The 23,865-nt window shown below is 39.5% G+C and overlaps 2 protein-coding genes across 8 annotated transcripts in view; one reads left to right on the plus strand and one right to left on the minus strand.

Annotated features, from left to right (window-relative positions):
- Nucleotides 1-1,082: 1,082 nt before the first annotated feature.
- Nucleotides 1,083-10,212, plus strand: LOC131891450 (uncharacterized). 5 transcript variants are annotated; one of them, XM_059241035.1, is made up of 11 exons: nt 1,083-1,346; nt 1,722-1,842; nt 3,591-3,855; nt 3,919-4,134; nt 4,203-4,318; nt 7,050-7,166; nt 8,019-8,146; nt 8,479-8,605; nt 9,604-9,735; nt 9,775-9,920; nt 9,988-10,212. In XM_059241035.1, exons 1-11 carry the CDS (start codon nt 1,098-1,100, stop codon nt 10,126-10,128), a joined length of 1,758 nt encoding a protein of 585 aa, XP_059097018.1. In that variant the 5' UTR covers nt 1,083-1,097; the 3' UTR covers nt 10,129-10,212. The 5 variants fall into 5 exon arrangements, with proteins under 5 accessions (XP_059097018.1, XP_059097014.1, XP_059097015.1 ...); XM_059241031.1 differs by having other exon boundaries at nt 9,604-9,920; XM_059241032.1 differs by having other exon boundaries at nt 8,482-8,605; nt 9,604-9,920.
- A 181-nt stretch (nt 10,213-10,393) lies between these two features.
- The window catches only part of LOC131891449 (cGMP-dependent protein kinase, isozyme 1-like), a 16,149-nt gene continuing 2,677 nt past the window's right edge, over nt 10,394-23,865 (minus strand). Inside the window, exons 2-17 of one of the 3 annotated variants that reach the window (XM_059241030.1) lie at nt 15,850-16,046; nt 14,223-14,312; nt 13,903-14,131; nt 13,524-13,845; nt 13,313-13,450; nt 13,061-13,230; nt 12,892-12,994; nt 12,686-12,824; nt 12,508-12,620; nt 12,229-12,445; nt 12,001-12,149; nt 11,675-11,921; nt 11,368-11,553; nt 11,227-11,293; nt 10,837-10,965; nt 10,394-10,547 (exon numbers count right to left, since the gene is read on the minus strand). In XM_059241030.1, coding sequence (XP_059097013.1) covers nt 10,873-10,965; nt 11,227-11,293; nt 11,368-11,553; nt 11,675-11,921; nt 12,001-12,149; nt 12,229-12,445; nt 12,508-12,620; nt 12,686-12,824; nt 12,892-12,994; nt 13,061-13,230; nt 13,313-13,450; nt 13,524-13,845; nt 13,903-14,091 — 2,133 coding nt within the window. In that variant the 5' untranslated portion in view covers nt 14,092-14,131; nt 14,223-14,312; nt 15,850-16,046 and the 3' untranslated portion in view covers nt 10,394-10,547; nt 10,837-10,872. Of the gene's footprint in view, nt 10,548-10,836; nt 10,966-11,226; nt 11,294-11,367; nt 11,554-11,674; nt 11,922-12,000; nt 12,150-12,228; nt 12,446-12,507; nt 12,621-12,685; nt 12,825-12,891; nt 12,995-13,060; nt 13,231-13,312; nt 13,451-13,523; nt 13,846-13,902; nt 14,135-14,222; nt 14,313-15,849; nt 16,047-23,865 lie in introns of all 3 variants that reach the window. The other 2 variants (XM_059241028.1, XM_059241029.1) reach the window with 2 other exon arrangements.

The raw sequence follows: 23,865 nt of genomic DNA on the forward strand, positions 1-23,865 counted from the left end.
CGACTTTTTCAATTTGTTAAACTTCACGCAAAGAAAGGCCCCGCAATTGAACAAATAGCTATTCCTTGGTGGTGTTTTAGTAGAAAGGATATGACTCCCAACGATCGCGTTTCCGAAACAAAAAAGGATGTGTTTTGTGTTCGAGATTGCAATTCATTGTCGCTTTCCCCCACTTGTGAGCTCGGATAGGTATTTTTGGCAAAATCGATTCATTCGGTTTCTCTTCTCTGAACAAGATTTGTTTGGGTTCCGTCAATTTTGCACGGCCAACTAGTTTCCATGAGCAGCTTTCGTATTCTACGATTTGCGCAGTCCCGCATTTGGTATTTCGGCTCATTCGTGGGATTTCTAAATGTCAGGAACTAACCTTTCTCGAAGAGATGTTCTCCTTTTTGTCTTGAGCTGAAAAATGTCCTGGAAGAAACTATTAAGGAATTTTATGCCCCGTCCTAACTAAATCCATTCGTACCTAGCTCCCTACGTATCGATTACGACAACATGGAGCACGCATTGAATGGATGGAAGTGGGGAAATAAAAACTCCCACTTGGCTGAGAGCCAAGAATTCGAAAAATGATGCACTTCTCATTTTGAGTTGCTCTTTTTCAAGATCAACTCGAAATAAATGTTTTGTTTGGGCCTCTCGATCTTTCGTTTGGGTTTTCTGTCAGATCGAAGGTAAAAAGCATGATCGCTCCATTGAGTTACACTTGTAAGTTAACACTCCACAAAAAGGACACGACTTCCAAAAAGATAAAAAGATAAGCCTTTGGTATAAACAATATACTGTTCATGTAAATGATTCCAATCCCGGTAGCGGTAAGGAAGTCCGCACAAAAAAAATAATTGTATATTGTTGTCTCTATTTAAAATCCTTTCACTCTGAAATACAGCTAATATCGTTTGACTTGGATTTTTTCCCACAGTGTTAGTTTTTATTAGCAGTTTTATCATATTTTAATGTTATTCATTTAAATTCTATTGATTCGTTTTAACGTTTTAAATCATGTATTCACACACGGATGGCACTTTTTTTCTACTTGACATTGGTTGATTCGTTGCTATGAATCCGTAAATATTTTGGCTTTGAAAAGAATTATGGAGTTGATCACAAAAACCGCCCATCTACTTCAAAGGCAAATTCGGGAAGATCCAAGCCCCGTTTGGAATCACAAATACCGATTTACAAGTGTATTTGTGTATTTCATAAACTGGAGCCAGCGAAGATTGGCGGCTCTCCCGGGCGTTCGTAGTTGTACACCTGTCGAGCGTTCCGTTGAAGGTCTGGAAACTCTTGGGGTTCCATTGACTCATCGGCACCCACCTCCTCCATCAGCTCCCCGAACGGTAAGATATCGTGTCTTTCTTCAGTTTTTTTTGTTTTAAACACCCGACCTTCTTCTCAAGCCGACCTTTATTTTCGATTGTCAAGTGACATCACCATCGCCTTTGTCGACTGGAGGCATGACCTCATGGAGGCTCGCTCAACTGCAACTAATCTGTTGAGAGGCGACCTCAGTCACTCACAAACTGAGCGCTGTGTCGGTGGTGTCCGAAACAAGTTCAAACTTTGTCGGGTGTGATTTTGCCCCGCACGCAATCCGTTCATAATTGTTGTTTTTCGATCTGATCTGGCCTTGAGAGGTCGTTGAATGGCCGATTGATTTTGAACAAGGAGGCTTTTCTGATCTGTTTGAGTACTTACGTGCTGTACTTGCACAGATGTCTGCTGTTCACCATCGAGGTCAATGGGAAGGCGTGTTGAATGAGAATCGGGCGGGATCCGCCTCCAATGCCGAGGATTTCACCCGTCAGTTCATGCAGAATATGCGCGGTTGTGGAGGTGAGTACAGTTCAATATTTTGTATCTGGGATGGCACAACCAAATCTCTACAAGTTCAAAGTTCCCAGAATCAGATTGGTGAAAACGCTAGAAGTTTTTGAAATAGAATTCAAAATACGTCATGGAAAATATGCGTGGGTTTTTTTTTAAATTAAAATGTTATGTCATCTCGTGCACTAAATGGATTATTGCCTTTGCAAAATGAGTGAGGACGGCTTTAAACTACGATGGAAAACCAGGATTGAATCAGAGTCCAAGTCCTTTCTAAAAGACTCGAGTCCGGATTTGTGAAAATAAATCTTATTCTTTGGTGTAAATTTCGACTTGAATACATTGAATGACTCGAACCCTTTGGTGGACTCGCCCCAACACTAGTTCCAATTCAATCTTCAAACCGGATTCAATATATGATTTCCATCCTAGTGTAAAGCCGCCCTTAGTTTGTAAGCTGGTTAAAGAACGGACGAAAAGGACTTTCAATCATAAGTTTGACAAAGCACCGGTGATTTTTTAATTGCTGAATGTTCTTAGGAAAAACAAATGTATAACTATGGCTTAAAGTTTGATTTCTATTGGATAAATATTACCTTACGGGGAAACCTCGCACAGAGTTTCAGTACCCTCCATAGATAAGTCAAACCAAAATCGAGATCGAAATTTAGGCTTTAATTTGAGCCGAAGTAACTTCATATCTAATTTGGGTGCTTCTAGAAACTAGGAACCAAACGAACCATGTTATTTTTACCTGAAAGAAATATAAGCATTTTATTACATGACAATCATTCCTAGAGGCACAACTTTTCTGATACTTTCACTTTGGATCGTTGAACGTTATTTTAAATATCTAAATAAGTTGGATGTCGCACTTATTTTTTTTATAGGGCACAAGCAAAGCAAGCAAATTTGGAACAATGATTTTTGTTCTCATATTTTTAACATCTGATGACAATTTTCGCTAATGTTCTGGAAAAGAACGGAACAAATGTCCACTTCTGTTTACAATCGACCATTGCACGTTTCCGATTTATTGCTGACCAGTCAAGACTTGGTCATAATTTTCATTTTTTTTCCGGATATATTTCGCTATTTCATTTTCTTTGCCATGACGGGGTTTTTATCCACGTTATCGTCTTAATCAATAATTAAAACAAGTCAATAACCCAGCAAATACTTTTAAATAGGTAATCAACGAATAGCGCCAGTTCTGTTTTTGAAAAAGCTTACTGAAATCAGGGATTCTATTTTTTGATATAAGGAACTGGCCATTCGTTCCATATATCAAGGAAGGTCTTAAAGTCTCGCAAATAGTCAAGAAATCCGAAAACATATGTACTTACACTCGTATCTAGCCATTATACCCGATTCAATTCTGATACCTTCATAGCTTGAAAGTCAAAATTTTAGGGTATGAAAACACCTGTCGCCATCATGGGCATTTCATTTCGCTTGAGAAAAGAACTACAAACCTCATTTTTGATAATTGCTTTTTGGATTTCGGGGCCAAGCGTTGGAGGGGTGAACCTCGCCTGGCCAGCCATGTTAGCCATCACATCGTCCTTATATTGAAAGGCAGTTTCATACCCGTATCAGATGGGTTCTCCGTGTGTGGACGTGGTTAGCATCTGAAAGTTTCTTTGAGTAAGGTCGGAGAGGAGAATCGAACCGGGGACCTCTCTCTCATGCATGGAAACTGCGCTAACCCCTACGCCACGTCTCCTCCCTAAACAAATCTAATTCTTTCCTCTCAGGGAAACCAGGATTCGGATCAAGTGGAACCAAGCCCTTCAGTTACACTGCTGGAGGCATTAAACACTCTCCGGGATCGAAACAACCGGAGATGAGCTCTAAAAGTCAAATGGATGGACGAATCGGTAATGTGGAACATCAGCTCCGATCCCCTCTTCATTATGGACCCGGGTCCCATTCGTATTCTGCCACGGACCAAAACGACCACAACGTCGTTTTGGAACCCGTGGGCAAGAAGACCTTGACGTTCACCACCTCCTCATACAAGTACGTCAGAATACAACCCCAAAAATTGGGTAATCACTGAACAATTTGTCTTATCCTTTGAAGGGCCCCTCCTCCTGTCCGTCAAGCTCCTAGTCCTAGCAGGCCGTCGCCCGTGTTTGGATCCGCCCCAGTGTCCCGCCCCGTTTACCACAAGCCGCAAAGAAAGATCGTTTACAACGGGGCTCCAATGGTGGCCACTTATAACTCGGCCAAAGATCTGTATTCGGCCGACAATCTGGATAAGGCATGGGGACAAGTGGAGGAGTATGTTCAAGCCAAGTGAGTTTGGGCACGGGGACACAATGAAGGGATTGAGATTTTGATAGAGCTCTGTTGTGTTTCGCTAGAAGGGGCAAGCCCAAACCATCCGGGGGTTTACCCAATTCGGAAACCCTGAAGATGGTCCGATTCATGGATGACAACGGGGATACTCCGGATTGGGCCAGGCGAAGGAACTCCACAGGTAAGACTCGGTTGACTGCGTGATTAAACACGGAACATCCAAGTTATTATTGAGCTCAAAACAAATGTTGGCACACTTGGGGGTACTTTTTTTAAATCGAAGGAAATAACAAGACAATGAAGCGGCTCAGTTTCTTGATGATAAAGGTATGTTTTCTTTGTGCTGGTGGTCTTTTGGTTGCCTATCCATGTATTCATTCAAAAATAAATATATTAGACCAGAGCCTAGTTTGTTTACGCCAAGGATTGAATCTTAGATCGAGAAAATATCCAACTTATGTAGTATAGTACGACCTTTTCTCAATCTAAAATTCACTCCTGCGCTTTAAAAAAGTGGGCTCATGTGCCACACAATTTCCAAATTATGTCTCATGACAACTACTCGAACTTGTCATTAAAACTCAATCCCATCTTGTTCAATCCAATGTCTGATTCTGCTCGCAATTGATGAAATATCAATTTAGGCCCCAATTTCCGATCAACCAGCCTTCATATTCAAGGAATAGTTAAATCCGCCAAAAATCAAATATCATGGGATTTCAACCCCATAGGTAAAGAACTTTAAATTATATTGTACAAGTGGCAGCGGGAACAAGACAAGAACAAGACAAGTATACCATATATACAGTATTATTCATATAATAAATTATTATTCATATAATAAAGCTTGTTTAAAGAAATGTATATCAAATGAGACTTGCTTCTCGCAATAAAGAGTTTAAAAAAATATTCATTAACATGCTAAAATACTTTTTAGCCGAAAAAGCTGTTTTGGACCTACTTTTCCAGTATTAGAGTTTTCTATTTTTATAAAACATATTTTGAAACCTCAGAAAAGTGTTTTGTCCCAACCCAGGATTTAGGGTCAACTCTAGTGACCGTCGACGCTTAATATGCGTTTTGAGAGCACCTTCAAGCCTTCGAGAATCCAGGCTAGTTCGAACAATGAAGTCCACATCTCTTCTTTCTCGGGCTCCCTCATTGTTTAATTTGCTTCCCTCTAGTATTTGTAAGGAATACATAGGCATTATTGATCCGGGAGCATCTTTCAAGTCAGACTTGGACAAATTTTTATAAAGCAATCCAGATCAACCCTACATTCAAGGACTAGTTTGTTCTTGGTTTGCCAACTCAAATGCGTTGGTAGACCAAATATCATATAAAGATTGAAAGGTAATAAGGAGACGAGTTACAACTTTCTTAGTGTCAATATTAGACATTTTGCCTTTTTCTGGAATGAATATTTCAAATGGATTTCATGCCAAAAATTTGGATCTTATCCCTACCTCGACCGATGATTGTAGAAGGTGTGCAATATTGACAAAAGAGGTCATGATGAAAAAACAGTTTTGGAAATTTTCAAGCCTATATAGTTTCCCTGTTCGAAGCTTGTGCCTGAATTCAAAGAAATGTAGAGACTTAGCGAATTTGGTGCCAACTTTGCTCTGAATCAGGTGTATTAATTCAGGGGAATTCGATATGGAAATATCAACGATAGAGTAATGTAATGGTCACAAAGTTTAAAGTGTTTTTAATTGTTATTTTTAATTTTAAACCTGATCTTCTTTCTTCAGGATACATACAGTGATAATAGCAAAAATGACAATTTCTGTCACATTTGCCTAAAAGCTTCAAGTTTCCTGTGTTGTCAAGAGAGAAACTAAAACTAGAGGGCCTCTATGGAGGATAAAAAGGTAACGAGTACCAAGTTTTTTTGAGTTTTGGATCTTTATAATTTTACCATTTTCGAACATGACGGGATTACAATTCCCTTTTTGAGAAAAGGAACAAAATACAGTAATTATGTTACTACTTCCCTGGGCTTAAAAAGAGCTTGCTGAGAAACAAAAGTGTTCCAATGATACTCCATATAAATTTTACAATTTTATTTCGCAACTTCATAATATAAGAAACACATTTACAAAATACTGACACGATTACACAAAATTGAATATGAATGCAGACACCTCCTAAATTAGGTCATTGATTAGTGTTAAGATTACTTCTTGGTACAGATATAGACGGCCTGATCCAGACTAGCCAACATGCATTTGAAACCATCAGGACAATGCTTAGTTTTGGAACAAACTGGAAGAAATTGATAACTATAACTATGAGCTCACTTTTACCCCAAATCACTAAAAAAGTAAAACTTGCTTACGCTCTAGTTTGTAGCCTCCACGCGAAGATTCAAACACTTCGTTCTTCGCTGAAAAATAGAAGCACATTGAGTTGTTGGGCCTCCAAAAAGGGAACGAACTTGAATTGTTGTTAATCTTAACACTTACCCAAATCTGAGGCGATGAAATCATCTTAAAAAACAAAGTTACACACAAGTTAGATTCGGGCGTCTAATAAAAAACACTTCCTAGTCTCACCTGCATCCTGCTCAAAGTCAACAAATTCTTCTTCCAACATATTGTCTACAGAAACAAATCATTTAAAATGGTTAAGGTAATTGAGCTTCACCTATTCTTACCTTCAATTGGATTGGCCAAGGCCAAACTAATCAAAACCAACAGGATCAAGGTCTTCAAGGAGTTCATTTTGAAGCAAAGATTTCACTGCTGTCTTCTGCCGCTTTCAAAGCAAGATGACTAAATTTGAACTTTTTTCAGCCTTAAATAAGTGAAAGTTTACGGCCTCTTGCCTACGTGGAGCTTATTTCGTCCGACACGTATTCGAATTTATGAGCCTGTAACAACTGTCCAGTCTCTCTTTTTTCGTTCCAGGAGCCATGGAAAGTCCGGAGACCGGACTCTCTTACAATTCGCCAACCCAGAGTGCCAGCTTTAAGTTGCTTCAACGCGCTTTAGACACGGACGATACAGATGGCAGCCCTGCTCCAAGTAAGAAATCCGTCATGTAAAATGTTGAAGCACACCTTTTTTTCTCAAAATAGTTTCATTTCTTTTGATTTATTCCTCCCTCCACATACAATGAACATCCAGTCATGGATGATTTGCAATAGATACAATTTTCAGTGAGGTTCAAATGCAATATCTGTTACGGAACGTTTTCTAAAGCATCAAAGAGCTTTGTACCAACTCAAGATTTAGGGTCAATTCTCATGACCGTAGATAGAGGTTTAATGTGCCTTTTGAAAGCACCTTCAAGCATTTGAGTATCCTGCCTAGGTAAAAAATGAAAGTCCACCTCTCTTCTTTCATAGTTCCATTTGCTTCCCTTAAGTACTCGTAGGGAGTACATTGATGATAATGATGCGATAGCATCTTTCAAGTCAGATTTGGACTATTGACCTGTAATATCAATTTCTACTACAGGTCACTAATTTGGAAAAAATGATAATAAGCAGTCCAGATCAACTCTATATTCAAGGGCCCACCCTTGTCTGCGAATTCAAATTCGTTTGTTCAGCAAATATTCTATGAAGTTGAAGTGGTAATATTTAGACGTATTACAATCTTTTCCTTTTAATAGCAATGCACATTCCCTATTGCGGTTAGTATAGGCCATAAAAAAAAACAATGCAAAAATATAAATGTTCAATGTAGTAATGACAATGACTGTTTTGAAAAGGAAAAAAAATCTCGAATTTTGCCATACCATTCTTGACAATGGTGAATTGTCGCCCCTAATAAAGAGTCAACGGCACACCTTGTCAAAGTTAAATCACTTTTTGTGTCACGTATTAATAACACTACGAGAGGATCGAAATGTTTCATGACTTTTCCATTTAGTTCAACCGCCAGTGAGAAGCTCTAGCAAGCCGGTCAAGCCCATCATGAAGAAACCTCAAACCAGTCCAGTTCCTCAGAGAACTAATAGTTTCAGTGGATTGCCAAAGCCCCAACCAAAGGTTGTTCCGGTGCGATAGTTAAATTGATTTGTTAAACTTTGACTTGAAAGAAATTTACGCAAGAGGTAGTAAAATCCTGCCCCCCGAAAAATGAAACGGTGATATTTTGGGTTGTACATTTGCAGATCCGTTTTCAAAGTTCCCTTGATCAATTTATTTCCCTTGATCAATTTATTTCCCTTGTTCAGGAGAAAACGAGATTTTTAAGATACGACCCAAAATCACGCAACTTCATCGAGAGGTTTGACTAGGATTGTTCTACTTATTGCGAAAAATCTGGAACAAGCCAGAGTTTGACAAGTGAGGTTTGAAATGAAATTAACTGATTCTGTCTTATTCAGCAGATTAGCTTCTCTGAAAATGAGTGGAAGAACAAGCTGAATCAGAACCCCGTGGCCGCTGCAAATAATGCTCAGGACTTCACAAAGCAATTCATGTCGGATATGTACGGAGGGAATAAACCAAATGGTAAGCTCATTCATCGTCGGGTAAATGGGGTACGTTTCATTGAGAGTTTTGCCTGCATGAGTCTGAAAGTTGATCTAAGGAAATGAAGCATAAACTCTTCCCGATTGATCGTCTGAGAATCGTTTTGATGTTTCTGTTAGGAGGAATAATTATTGAAAATTGGTCAGCGTGAAAAAATTGGAAGAATGAATTTTAAGTTTGATTAATCCACGATAGTTTCAAACTGTTCAAGGAAAAGAGATCAAAAGAAGAGTACATTTGTACTCTCTAGAGTACAAATGTTTTGGTAATCTTCAAAACCAGAATCCATTCTTACCTTTATTTAAACCTTTTCTGGCTTCTAAGTGAATGCCTCTCTTGGATTTTGATTTAAATGTTGATTGAACGAGTTATACTTGATTTAAAGACAATATTCTAACTTTTAGGCAAATAACAATATTTTATTGCAATGGTACCTGGAATTAAATCCCTTGTAGCGGTAATTAAAACCCGTGAAAACCCAAATAAAGAATATTAATTAGATGGAAAGATAAAATTTAGAAGCAGGGATGGTATTGCTTTGAGGCTACCAACATTTTCTAGGCACAAGGCTGAAAAAGCACATGATTGTAAAAAAAAAAAATCTTAGAAATTGAAGGAATTTATAGCACTGTAAACTAAGGCCCTTCAACTTAGTTCTATGAGATGACAGCTGCCTCTGTATCCTCTAAAATACGAGGACAAATTAAAAAGACTATTGAGAACGGCTGAATGATTTCGTAGGATAATTGTCAATTCAAACTATTCTATGTAGTGTGTTGTGCACTGATCAGGGTGGTAGGAGTAAAATGTTGTCTTCTTTCTGTGTTTGTTTTGATCAAACTGATTTTCTTTTTCAATTTTCTCACATGTGCTTTCCAATTTTACCTCCTTCATTTTTTTAATTTTTGATTTTGACAGTAAGCCTACAAAGAGGTTGTGATGCCGTTCGTGCTCGTATCTTTGAGTGGTCTTTTCAGTTCCAGCCAATGAAAATCCGACCGTCTATGCAACCAACTATCCTTTCGCCAATGAGACTCCTTTACAAAGTGGTCGGAACATCCCAATTACTTTGACAAATCAACCTAGCCAACCAACCAGTGTCTCCCAACCTAGGCAAGGAGTAGACCAACCAACCAAAGTCTTCCAACCTAGGCAAGGAGTAGACCAACCAAAGATGGCAACCTACAATAGTCCGGCCAAATTGTACTCCCAACCTAACTTGATTGAACAACAACAGATTATGAGGCCAGCTCCTGGAGGTCCAAGACAGCCTCAAGTCAAGAGAATGGCAGGGGTGAGGTCAAATAAAGGAAGTTAAAGAACTAAAAACTAAGGCCAATTGCACATTTCATTTATTGCAGAACTACGCCGTCAATCCCAAGAGCACCCATCACAAGGGATCCTTCATTTGGCCGCCACCTGACAGCCAAGAGCATAACTGGCGTGCTACAGCAACCCCTCTCTATATTGATCCTTCCCATCCAGTCATTGAAACTCGTTGAGGAGTGGTTCATCCCAATCTGACTCCAACCCACCCAATATTATATGAAGAAAAAGCAAGGAATAATAAATGATATTGAAACGTTTGACTGTGATCTTCATTTTTATTATCATCAAGACAACCTGTCAAAATAGTGGATGAAGAGGCATTGATTGAATCATTTTCATATTCTGGACGGTCATTGATTGGTTTTATAATGTTGAACTCTTGTACAGCATGATGATGGGCTGAGTCTACCAAAAACTAGGGGCTCTCAATGTCTTAAATGTTAAGCTGATGCAAATTTATGTCTGTTAAACTATGAAGTGGTACATGTTTAATACATTAGAATGACTCGTCCCAGCCAGACACCTCATCAGGTGGAATCTCTTCATCCCTTGGATAGGAGTCGAAATTTGATGCATCAGAGGGAGACCGGATCTGAAATAATCAAATCATTGAATATGTGGATCCAAAATAACGTTCAAGTTTTACGTATGTTCTGTTAGAACCTGAACCTGTACGTAGACATAGAGGCATTCAGGCCTGGAGAGGAGAGCTCTACAAAACCTCGCTAGAAGCTTCTCTCCAATCCTGACGGACTCCATAACGTAGATTATGAAGATGAACCACAAGAAGAAAGAACTCTCAAGGGGCTTTAGACTGTATTAGCTGACCACCAGATTGCAATAAGTTATCAATAAAAAATCAGAATACACTTAAAATCTACCTGACGGCCACATTGGCAAAACGGGCGGGATTCTCTCTAGTTGTCCATGGTCAAAATCATGGCTTCCTCTAACTCTGTTACATTTAAAGGAGGATTGTTTGGTTGACCTGCTGCCGACATCTTCTCTTGCTAAAACACGACAGGGTTTCGACAATTCTCAGATTTAACTCAAATCCTTAAATTCTCTTATCTAACCAAGGCCGGATAAAAAGTTCAAGATAAAACAAGTTCATGGTTTAAAACGCTAAGGTTATTGAGAGTAACATGGTTCAGAGAGAACAAATTCTCAACAAAGGTAAACAAGAAAGGAGCAAAGTCCAGTTAAAAAAGTAACATCCTCCATTGTTCTTGTAAGTTCTCTCCTGACATAAATATAAATCTATCCCCTACCTTTGAGATAATGGGAGGTGTTAGGGTTCTTGCCTCAAGACCATCCCAATCAAACCCTTGATACCACCTAGGGAAGAAACACAAAGCATATGATCTTCATACATCCCCTTCAGTAACATGTATAACAGACGACTTGTTTACCTGTGTTTTTTGATGTCCAACATGCCGTCTTTCTGATAACCCAAGCGTTCAGCAGGATTTTCTCGACAGAAACGCTTGATGATGGCAATGGCGGTCTTGGTGACGTGTCGAGGGAACTCTAGTTGCTCAATACCTCTCAGAATGATGTTGTAGATTTTCATTGGATCGTTTGCAGTAAACGGGGGTCTGCAACAATATGTTTTAGATCCTTAAGCGCGCACCTTGGAAAAACTGCATTCACACAAGCTGCTCCCTTTTGGAAGGTCACTAATGTTTTAAGCTGATGAACTTGACTGTAAAGCCTTACGTTCCCGTGAGAAGTTCGCACATGAGAACACCCAGGGACCAGAAGTCCACCGAGCGGTCGTGTCCTTTGTTGAGGATGATTTCAGGGGCCACGTATTCAGGTGTGCCACAGAAGGTCCAAGTCTTACTTCCCTCGTTGATCCTCTTGGAGAATCCAAAGTCCACCATCTTCACATAACCCTTGGCGTCCAATAGAAGATTCTCGGGCTTTAAGTCTCGATAAATGATGCCACGGCTGTGGAGATAATCTGAGGCATAAAAGTTTACAAGAGGTCAATAGATTGGCAAGTTCAATCTCAAGGTCGTTTGTCAAGGAGTAATCTGTACCAACAGCACTGATGACACAAGCGAGATAGAAGCGAGTAGTAGAGTCATCAAACCATCCTCGATCTCTTAAAATGGTCCAAAGTTCCCCCCCGAGACAAGCTTCCATGAGGAAATACACGTACTTCCTGTCCCGAAACGTCCGAAATAGCCTTGAAAGAGAAAACGAATGATTCACCTCGATGTCAACCCTATGAGTGAACTGGTTTGTAGGGATCAAACAGCGCTCACTTTGCAATGAACTGGTGATTACAATTCATCATAATCCTTTTCTCACTGAATACGTGTTCTTGCTGTTGAGTCTCCACGATATGCTTCTTTTTCAAGCATTTGAGCGCATACGTTTTTGTTTTATCTTGGGCAATATGAACCAGTTCCACTCGACCGAACCCGCCCACTCCCAAGGTTGCAATTACTTCCAAATCGTTCAAGGTAACACTGGCGTACTCTAAAAATGAAATAATATTAGTAAAACAAAAAAAAATCTAATAGGGAAAAACAATTCCTGACCTTTGGAGACTTTCTTATCTTCAATGGCCTTGATACCCCGCGGTCTTGGTCGTTCGTCTGCATACTCTTTGTCTCTCAATTCATCCAAGGCCCCCACCAATTGGAAGAAAGACCTAAATTTAGTAGAAATCCCACGTGTAAATCAAAGATTCTAACCATGTCATAAAATGAGTATTACTCTCTGTCAAAGGCCAAGCAATCCACCTCTTCCGAATCAGCCACAACATTTGCCGTGCGATATTCAGTTTTCAAGAGAGCTTGTTCGCCAAAGTAGTCCCCGCGGCTCAAGGATCGAATCTCTTCTTCATCTCTCTTTCCTACATGGAAATGATTGGAGGTTCAGTGATTTGAACAATTGACTTGCAACCTATAAACCTGAACTACCTTCTTGACGCTTTGTGACTTTGACTTTGCCCTCACTGATGATGTAGAACGTGTCACCACTAGTCCCTTGGCGGATAATGTAACTTCCTCTGGGGAATGTTGTCTGCAGTTAAAAGGAAATGTGTCACAATACACGACGAAAATGGCTTTACTTGCATATTGACTTTACCATTTCAAAGGCGTTGGATAATCGTAGCAATTGATCATCTGTCATAGCTGAGAGGAGTGGAACAGTTCGCAAAAATTTGAGCTGATCCTGCAGCTTCTGCATTCCAGTGGCCATCATGATCTGCTGAAACACGGTCCGCTCTAGAGCCCATACTTCACCCTGGGTTATGGCTACAAGTAAGAGAATGAATGCCAGTTAAATCTTTGATCTCCCGCAACCTCTGCTCAATTTGTAGTGCAGAGAAGCACTCACCTTTAATTGATGCAGTTCTTTTGCAATTGTACAAAATGGCCAATTCGCCAAACGCCTTGCCCACTCCTAATCGACCCAAGACCTTGCCCTCTTTGATGACCTCATATTCACCCTCCATGGATACATACAGATGGGATCCTGAGGGAAGAGAAACGGCCTTTAGCGTCCTAATTTTTCTGATATACATGCCAAGCTAAATCATCAATGATACCAGAGTCTCCTTCTCGAATGACATAGCTGCCAGCAGGAACCTTTTGAAGTTCCATATAATCCACCACCTCACGCATTTGAGATGGAGACAAGTTGGTGAGGAAATCATTTTCCGTCAAAGCCTCCTTAATCAATTGCTTGGAGCGGAAGTCTTTGTCCACCTTCGGGATGTTGACGGACTTCCCGGGGTCCAAGCTCTTTCCTGAGACACCCTGTTTCTTGGCCAACGAGAGCTGACCAGACATTGAGTATTGCTCTTGGATGGTGGTCAAGAGGTGGTCATCTCCCGTAGACATAATACTCGAGGCTTGCTGAAGGACACTCTAAAAGACGCCCAAAAATGAATATGAGTGCCTTGAAAGTACGTCACATTCACTAACCTTGAGCTTGTGAAGTTCTCGTTGTTGTTTGAGTATTTCGGCATCTTTCTTGGCTAACTTCCTCTGAAGGGACCGGATCTCGGCCTCGAAAGTGGCACAAGAGACGGATTTGTCCTTGAGCTCATTCTCGAGGTCTGAGATGAAACCCTTGAGCACATCTGCATCGTCCGAGTTTCGCGATTTGGTCATGATGAATTGGATTTTGGGACTCAGAAAGGCACTTTGCGATCTACTTGAAAGATAAAAATAAGAAATAATTGGAATGTTGATGACAGGTTTGGTGATTCGGTTTGCGATTGTTGCAAGGCTTATCAAAGTACCTTATAGATGAAGGTAAGTCGTCCTCTAGATCTTTGATGGGTGGAATCACATGAAGAAAATGGCCTCCAGTATTTGGCCTCCCAAATGAACTGAAATGAGATCAATTTACCATAATCCCTGTTTCAAACTGGATTTCACGGCACGACATAGTTTTGAATCAAGCAACAAAAGTTGAGATCGACGCAAAAAGGCCATTTTAACTTGAACAGCTTTTGCTATTCAACAAAGGCGTGCACACTTGTTTCCTTAGTTTTTACAAAAGTTGTCCTTGGTGATTCATTGAGAAAATTTCTTCACTTCCATTTACATAGCCGTGTTAGCTAACCATCACCAAATTCCCAACTAATAAAATGATTAACTATCATGCAATCTGAATAACGAAGCATTGTTCGAGTAGCATGTACCGTTGAATAAAATGTTAATCATTGGGACTATTGTAAAATAACACACTTTGTGGAAATCAATGTCAAAATACTAATTAGAAATGCAGAAATATGCTTCAAAAAATGTTCGTTAAAAAGGCTTACTCGCAAGCCATGCATATTGCATATTGATTATCTATTTCTATCCATTTCTTGATTTTGAGCAAAGCCTTCTCAAAAAGCATTCGTGTTTTTGCGCCATCTCGCGACATTATGGCTGAGAACCATATGCAGAGCGAAAAACAAATCAAACATGCTCTCCTCAGACGCCGGGAGTTCAAATCAAATCACTTCACCTTTTTGGGTTTTTGGAATTAGCTCATGGATAATGGAATTCGGATTTGCTTGAGTAAATCTTGTGCATATTTTAGGTTTTAGGACATATTTGTTTGCTTATTCTGACCACCTTTTACGAATGTTTTATGACATTTAATGGACACTTTTTCTGCAAATGTTGGCCGTTTCTAATCAATATGATAATGACAGTCACATATGCATCTACAAAACAGAATTATTTTCTAATATCATCATAGTTGGGTCGATACAAAAGATCAGAAATGATGATTACCTAAATAAGGTATTTTCTTTGCAATCGAACACTGCAACTTTGAAAACAAGTGTTTCGTACCACCTCACATAGTTCCCGTCATACAAGACTTATTTGTGCAATAAGTGGTGCCCGACAGAGGTAAAAATAGCGTTCTCAATAAAGCCGTCGTAAAAGATGGAAAGCTGTTTTTAAAGACCGGAGCAGAGTTAATTCTTCTGATGTCGTACCTGGGAGTTAACACTTAGGACAAACTTGATTATCCACAAACTAGTTTTTAAAACTTAGCCTAACTTTTTCAAGCCTTACCTGACTCAATCAAACTGAATCTAACTTAAAATAATAACAAACACCTTTAACTTCAAATCTAAACATTACATATATCCAGTGGCCATATAATTGAAAAACGGAGTGGCAACTAATTTGTGGCAAATAACGTGATCAGGCACTTCGACGTCATATGATACAAAAATACACTCCCCAAAATAGTGAGGTTCTTACGACAAAAATAATCGCTAATCTAGTTTCATTTTGAATACAGTGTACAAAGGATAAATAAACATCCTCCATAAAACGTGATCTTCGATTTGGTTGCTTAAATGGCATTGAAATACAAGTTTAATGTTGTCTCCAATGATAAGTTTGTCCCTTGCTCACTCTTTGATGTCGGGAAGGTTGGAAGATTTTCCCAATGAACTGTTTCCCAAGGAAGACACTCCAGAAGATGAAGACGAGGATGTGGAAGAACTGGAGGACTTGGAAGAGACAGAGACTTTAAACGGCTTTCCTATGATCACACCAATCTTGACCGCTTTTCTCGTCCGCTTTTTGTTCTTCAAAAATAATTGCAAGACCTAAAATTTAGAAGTGAGAGGACAATTCAAACCTGCAGAATAATAGGACATGAATGTCAGAGTGGAATTTTGAAAATATTCGGGGCTTGATAATCCCAATGCTTATTTGTCAGCTCTATCCTGGAGTGACATTAGCCTCATTATTGGGAAACACCTTCATTGACGTCAAAAACGGCCCGACATCTAAAGTAAAATAGTTGACCTCAATCGACACCAAGCAAGTCGAATCTCTCTCTTTTAGTGAATCATTTTGGGATTGATGAGCTTGGCCATGTCGTAAAGATCTAGACAAAATCCGAGCCAAAAACAATAGGGCGGTTTGGTGTCCTTCCCCTCTTCTCAGTCCCAGTGCGTGTGTCCGATTTTCGCCTCTATTCATGATTTTCAGCGCCTCTGCCCAGATCTAATCGGCCCCAGATAGGAGAAACGGTCCGTAAATTTTAGATAAGCTCATTTCTCATCTCAGACACGCTACACTGGGCACAAACACAATTGAAATTGTACTTTTGTTCGATTGCGAGGGTATGTTCGAGAAATCTGGTACAACTTTTGAGAGGTTGCGTGGTATGCTGTTTTTTTTCGAGTTTGTTTGTGAAGTATGAAAGATGAATCTTGAATGAAAAGGCTCATGCCTCAGTCCTTGTGATCAAACATAAAAAAAGGAGACGAAGAGTAAAAAAATGGCAATTCCAAATGGCCTTCCAAAATCTAGACAGACAGTTTGATCAATGGTAGTGCTTGTAGTTATTGGAAGATAGGTAAACTCAAACTTGTATAGAGAATTGCAGAGGACTTTCAACGAATGAATGATATGACTTACTCCATGAACAATTGGATAAGTGGACGCACAATGGACATGAAAATTTGACATTTTATCAACAGTTTGCCTCATCCCAAATGGGAAGATCATAAAGTATAAGCATTTGAACCCTCATTTTGACCAAACTTTGGCCCAAAATCTAGATAATGGAACTCAGAAGAGTTGGCCAAAACTCTGTTGTGATGATTGCATAAAATTCTAATTTTTTGCCTTTTCTGAGTCAGCTTTTGACGACATCACTTTTAGACAAACCATAACACACAAATATTTTCAAAGGTAGTTGGCGTCAATTGCAGCAATATGAATCTCTCATTTCTTTCATATTTTCTGATAAAGGACTCAGAGCTGCTTGAACCCAGACCAAGCCAATGTCGGCCAAAAGACCAATGGATACATCAGTAAATATTACTTGTCCTTGCTTACTCCCAACTATCGAAAGAAATGACAACTTTCATCATAAAATCCGATTTGAAAAAAGTTTGATAATAAAATACGGAGCAATTACATATGCCCAAAGTTGTCAATCTTAAGCATTGGGGTTGACATGCCCCTCGTAAACTTCAAGTTTTCTGTTGAAAGAACTGCAGGTGAGGACAAATATGTGCGTTCTCTGTTTCTAGATATTAAGACGAGTGAGATCGTTCGTTTGTAACTGGGAACTTGGCATGCTTTACTCGACTGTCCCATGCTACGATAATCCATTGAAGGTGACATTGTTTATCTTGGATTTTGTTGGGCGGTACCAGATTGATTCAAGAGTGACCTGGCTTGCTTACCCTATCGCTGAAACGGTGCAAGGGCTTATCAAGTGGTTTGATGGCAAAGCCTAGAGTCAATAAAGACACCCATGAAGCTCTTTCCGACCAACCGAAAGAATCCTTATCTGAACCAAAAAAGGGATCGTTCCATGATCAGACTCAATGTCCACAACTGACTTGAAGCATGGGACAAGAATTAAGGCGTCAAAAAACCAAAGTAAGATCTGAATAACAATCACGTTGGCCTTGTTCCATTTGGACCATAATCCTAAGGTACTGACAAGAAATGTCATATTAGCGAACGAATAAACCAAAAGCTAACCAACCCACTAAGGCCAACTAAACGCAAACAAACGCAGAGGAAGAAGGCCAGGCCGGTTCTGACCTTGATTTGATCCGATCATGCGAAGGGCCTTACCACAAAATGGTCTCGAAAAACTGGGACACAGCCAAACAATGGCTCTAACAAACAATGTCAACCAACTTATACCGATTTGTATATACATTGGAACACACCTTTTCCCCGGCTTATGCATTCTTAAAAGAGGGATTTAGAATTGGTCTTGGTTCACGTGACAATTCAAAAAAACAAAAAAATTGACTTGAACGTTTTTAGGTCTCCTGTTGGAGGCAAAAGAAAAGGCTTGCGTTTTACCATTATTTTTCATTGTCAAACTGGAGTCGTCTTAAATTCCTTTTACGATACTTGTAAAATAACACTGACTTCACGTATTTGATTACAATTTTGAGTTTTATTTCTATGTGTTTACTTCCTCACAAGGAGAGAACATTGCTAAATTGGCAACTCCTAGTCCTAATAAATACTGATCTCCATCTTCATAGACAACTGAGGACGACAAGTTCTCGCTCTTGCCGCCATCTAGTGATAGCAGTATAGGAATGCAGACGAAAATACAACTAGATCGCAACATGTCGAAGCAAAGCAAACAAGTGTTGGTTAAATTATTAGTTTGGGATATTAGCCATAGACAAGAGAGCCAAATGTTACTCGGAACGCAACATTGTCATGTGAGCCAAAAACACGAAAGAAGGAAGTTGTTCCATCCGGTTGATTATGGGACCCGTGGGGATCGTTAGGAGGGGATTTTGATGAATAGGTATTATCCATGTGGTCCATGAAAGCGGTTTTTCGATTGACCCATCTAGTCATGTCAAAGTCCATTAACATTAAAAAAAGATCCAAATATGGTACCTTAACAAACGCCCTGCCCTTAAGCAAATGGCAATTCCTTTTCATTCGTAATGTCAAGTTTCATGCCAAAAGGGACTACTTAATTTTATGACTGGAAAAGACGACAAATATTTTATGTTCTTTCACGATGGGGATGACTATCTGTCCTTTAATTAGCGTGCAGCGGACGTAGGTTAGAGCCTCGCTCGGTTTGCGAAGCCAGCCACCACACCGTCCTGTATTACATTTCCCACAGGAAGTGTCCTGCCCATATCAGGTTGGCTCTCCACCTGTGGGTAAGGTTAGCGCCAAAGAAGTTTCCTTGAGAAATCTTGAGAAGAGGAATTGAAGTGGGGACCTCTCTCCTCCTCGAAACCTATATTGACCATTGCGCCACATCTCCTCACTGGCATGGTCATATACTGCCCCACAAGTGATTGTGAACTGGGGCTTTTGCTAAGCCATTATAGGGAATAAAAACAGGCCAATGAAGTCATTCTCGTTTATGAAAACTGGCTTTCATGTGCATAATCTTGACGCTCATCCACGAAAAATGAAACCAACCACAACTGTTAGAAACTTTATTTCATGCTTGTCTGTTTACAAGCGGGTGGAAAGTAGAGATGTACTAGGCTGGAAACCAGTTCGAAACTCGAGAACTGCTGAAACGTATTTGGCCCAGACCACCTTGAGCTGGGTTTAAACTCTGGCTTGGCGCAGCTCGAAATCGGCGAGCTATGATACAACCCAGCTCAAAATCGACAAGACCATGCCTCAGCCTTGACCAAGCTCGACGGAGCTCAACTATGGCCCAGTTCAGTTTGACAACTTTTGTCTTTAACTGAAAGACAAGGCAAGAAAATATTACGCATGGCAATGAATGGTCTGTTGCAATCAACAATTTGGTTGCTACTCAGCTACTTGTTCAATGGTTTTGCCCGGTACTCCATTTTTCCTTATCTAGTACAAGAGGTTGGTGAAACCGCAATAAAACCTTGATAAAAGAAAGGTCACAAATCTGTTTTTTTTTTGTTTTTTCTGAATGGTACCATTGCCTAAAAGGAACTCTATGTTCTGTCTTTAATTGCACTTTTTAACCACCTAGTTTGGATTAAGACACTTTTGTGGTGCTACCTGACACGAGAACTAGAAACTAGACTGGCCAATAGGTCTATTGGTTTTTCCAGCTCAAACATAGCTCAGCCCAGACATGGGTTGGGTCAACTCCATCATGAGCCAGCTCGGACATGGGCTAGCTTGGATTTGGCCCAGCTCAGACTTGACTCAAAATATCAACCCAATCAACCCAGCTCAGCTTGAAACCTGTTTTTTGGCCTAGCCCAACTTGTGGGCTGGAAACTGTCGACCCAGCTCAGCTCGAAATGAGCCACCTTCCTCTTAGCTCAGCCCAGCCCGAAAATTCTTGGCTCATTACATCTTTAGTGGAAAGCAATTCACTAGTGAACAGAAAACAGATTGCGACCCACTAAACATTGGCCTCTAATTGTTTTGAGTCAAGATCATGCCTTGAAAATCTGTTATCCCAAACGAAGATTGCGTATGCAATGGCTACACTGCCTTTGCATGAGATTTATTCAGGTTTGGATTTCAAAAAGTTAATATGGTCAACACCTTCAACTTGTTTGCCGTTTATTGAGAGAACCTTCAGCTGGCCCTCACTCTTCTCTTCAAACTCGTTGGTATGAAAAGGTGAACTCGTCAAAGGTGTCTTGACCATGTCAACTTTCTTTAAGCCTAATTTTCATAACTTCATGCAAAGAAAACAACTGCCATTGAATACATAGTTATTCATCATTGTCTTGCCAAAGAGTAATATTTTTTTTCAATCGCATGAACATTTCCTCAGTTTAAAATTATCATTGCCATTTGAAAATTAAAATTTCAAACACGCCGAAAAATGTAGAGTAATGTTTACATTTTTTGGGGGGGGCCTTTACACGGGCTTTTCTAAACGCTCCAGGGAATGCACTCCTCAGTACTCTAAAATGAAAGCCTGTTAATGTTTAAATCATATTTGGTCTGTGAACAAATTTGAGCTGGCAGACCAAACTAGTCCTAGTACGTAGGGTTGATTTGGAATGCTAATTAAGAAATTGTCCAATTCTGACTTGAAAGATCAACAACAAATATGTATTCCTTACGAATGTCAGAGGGAAGCAAATTAAACAATAAAGGAGAATCGCCGATTACAGTCGCTATATTTGAGTGGGGCATGGAGCAATTTGCCCAATCTGCAGGATTTGCCCGATCCTCGTTTGTCTTAATTTAGAATTTAGAACAGTTGAAGTGATCCTATGGAAGTAATGTTATTCTAAAAACATTGAACAATGAAATCAGATGTGTTTCTGATATTGATTAATTTATTGTTTAGGGATTCAAAGTTATTGGGAATCGGAATCTAAGAGGGCAACCGATTCTCAAAGCGATCTTTTTTAACCTTTTTTCAGAATGATAAAAATTTTAAGATCATAAAGTTTTTTTAAATCATTTTTAACATTTTTACCAATTTTCACTAGCATTGCACCCCCTTGCGGAGTTTCCAGTCCATGATACAAGTTCTCTCACCTCATGAACATGTCTAACAAAGTTTCGATCAAATATCTTTGCTCGGTTGAGTGCCGAAAACCGCGAGCATTTGCCAGGGCACCTGTTTTGCGGTGAGTTCGGGGAATAGCATGCACTCGATTAGAAGTTTTAAGCCTCTCCAAGGACCGCTCGTTTTACACTGAAGTCTTGAAACGCAAGGACAATAAAGGCCAGAAAGTAGGTCACTTCGTGTGTTTCTATGCTCTCGCATGTACTTAGTGCACCGGGCAAGACGGAGTGGTGTGACACCCGTCACGGTCTTAAGATCCATTGGAGGCAAAAAATGCTCAGAAGGTTGGCCCTAGAAGACTAAACAAGGAAAAGGGACACGGTAGCTTAAAGCTTTTGAAAGGACGAATATTAAACACAAATAAAACCGCATCTTTTACAAGAAAATCAATTCAGAATTTGTTGTTTCTTCACCTTGTGAAACTCTTTGATAAAAAGAAATTATTTCTGTCCAAAATCCTACCTCTCGTGATGCAGGAAGGTCCCACCATTACTGAGATTTCCGCTACAGCAACCAGCTTACGTTTCAAGTTCTTCTGAAATACTTGCCAGACTAGGTCATGTCTTGATGGCATTTTTAACAAGCGTTTAATTTCAAATCATGAGTTTGTTCAGGCATACACAAAAAAACATGCTGTGGTGTCTTTTTCCATTAATCATTTGTGAATTTAATATAATCTGATAACAATTTTATGTCCTGCACGATATTTGTTGACATCATAGTCTTCAAACGTGAGAGGAAAAAGGCCATTCATAAAAAACAGATTGTGCTTTTGTGACTTTTTTTGCAATTGATATTGTCCTTGTCTGACCAAAAAATTCTGCCTTAAAAATAAGCATATTCTTAGTTTTTGAGATCTAAAACTTCTCAAAAGCATGCTATTTCAAATTAATCTTTAATGCACATAAGTTTGATCCAAAATAAGTCAAAATCTTATGGGCATTTGATTTTTAAGTACAAAAAAAAATCCAACGCAGGTTATAACTCCTTCATCATGGCATGTCACATTACCTTTATTTAGCGAGTTTCCTTGTGATTAATAGAAATGGAGTTTCTAGCACCTTAGTACAACAAAAATCTCACCTATTTTACTCAGGTTTGTATTCAGAAGTCATCTGATCCACCAACAAATTTGAGTTGGCAGACCTGGCTACTGCTTGAAAACAAACTTCATTTAGTAACCTTGCATGGTTTATAGCTCTTGTGTGTACTCTCTGCATGAAATTAGGTTGACTTATTAAATTGGGTCTACTTGAAGCATCAATTTGTGCACCAGTTTAGTGAAGACTTAGTTGCTGGACCTGTAATAATCAGAAGAAAAAAACAGATTCTGTCAACATCAAGGTGGTGACCAGTTTGGTGAATGAGGGATCTAAAGACATACATCTGGATTTCACTTGGAGGCTAGGTGTGGCCTCCACAATGGCCTTCATGTTCTCTTTATGATCTTTTACTTTGTTTTGCTTCAAACTACCTCATGTATAGGCTTGATGGCTGAGAAACCAAATTTGAAGGTAATTCATGTAAGCATGGGAAAGTGATAAGCCATGAACAAGGTAATGGAATCTGAGTAGAAGCTGACATTGAGAAGAAAAGAAAGGCTTACATTGATTACTCATGCAAAGGGGTTGCATGATAAGAGTTTAGTATGATTGTTTAAAACTTAAGAAAACACAAAAGGTTAATGTTCACTGCAATCATTTAACCTTTTGCAAGCCCACTGAACTAATTGGAGTTCAATGATGCAAAGTATATTCCAGATGCGGTGGAACAATCAATTGTGGGCAAGTTAATCTTCAAGTTGGATCCTCAATATGTTTTGCCCTTTTGGGCTCCAATCAGTTCAATTGGTTTGCAAAAGGTCAGACAGACCCGAAGTTGTTTTACTACAAGTATTGCAGGAATCAAATATCTCTTGATTTGTAAGAGACTAGAGAGGTGGGGAATGCATGAGTATAGTATTCAAAAAAGGTAAAAACGTATCTGATACTGTACGTTATCCAAAGTATTGTTAATCTTTGTTTAAATTATGGTCTTATGGTCAATTATTGTGACTACAGAGGCTTAATCTGAGTTTTGAGAGCACCTTCAATCCCTCGAAAATCAAATTAGTTCAGTTTAGATACTGAAGTCATCCTCTTTTGTTTCTCAAGCTTGTTAAGTTTGGGTGACTCAAATGTTCATTGGGAATAGGAAGGTGTTGATCCTACAGCAGGATTAAGTCAGACTTGGACAAGTTCTTGACCAAATGTGCCCTAAATTCAAGAGCCATTCAGTCCTGCCAAGTCTAATTTGTTGGTGGGTTATATATCAGAACAATTGGATGCTAAACGGTAGTAAAGATTTTTTTTTATCGTCAGCTAGAGAGAATTCCATTTCCAGCAACACTAAGAAAGTCCGTAAAAATCACCTGGTTTTGTAATGGTGGTCAC

This window comes from Tigriopus californicus, chromosome 12, assembly GCF_007210705.1.
Source record: "Tigriopus californicus strain San Diego chromosome 12, Tcal_SD_v2.1, whole genome shotgun sequence".
NCBI classification, from domain to species: domain Eukaryota; kingdom Metazoa; phylum Arthropoda; class Copepoda; order Harpacticoida; family Harpacticidae; genus Tigriopus; species Tigriopus californicus.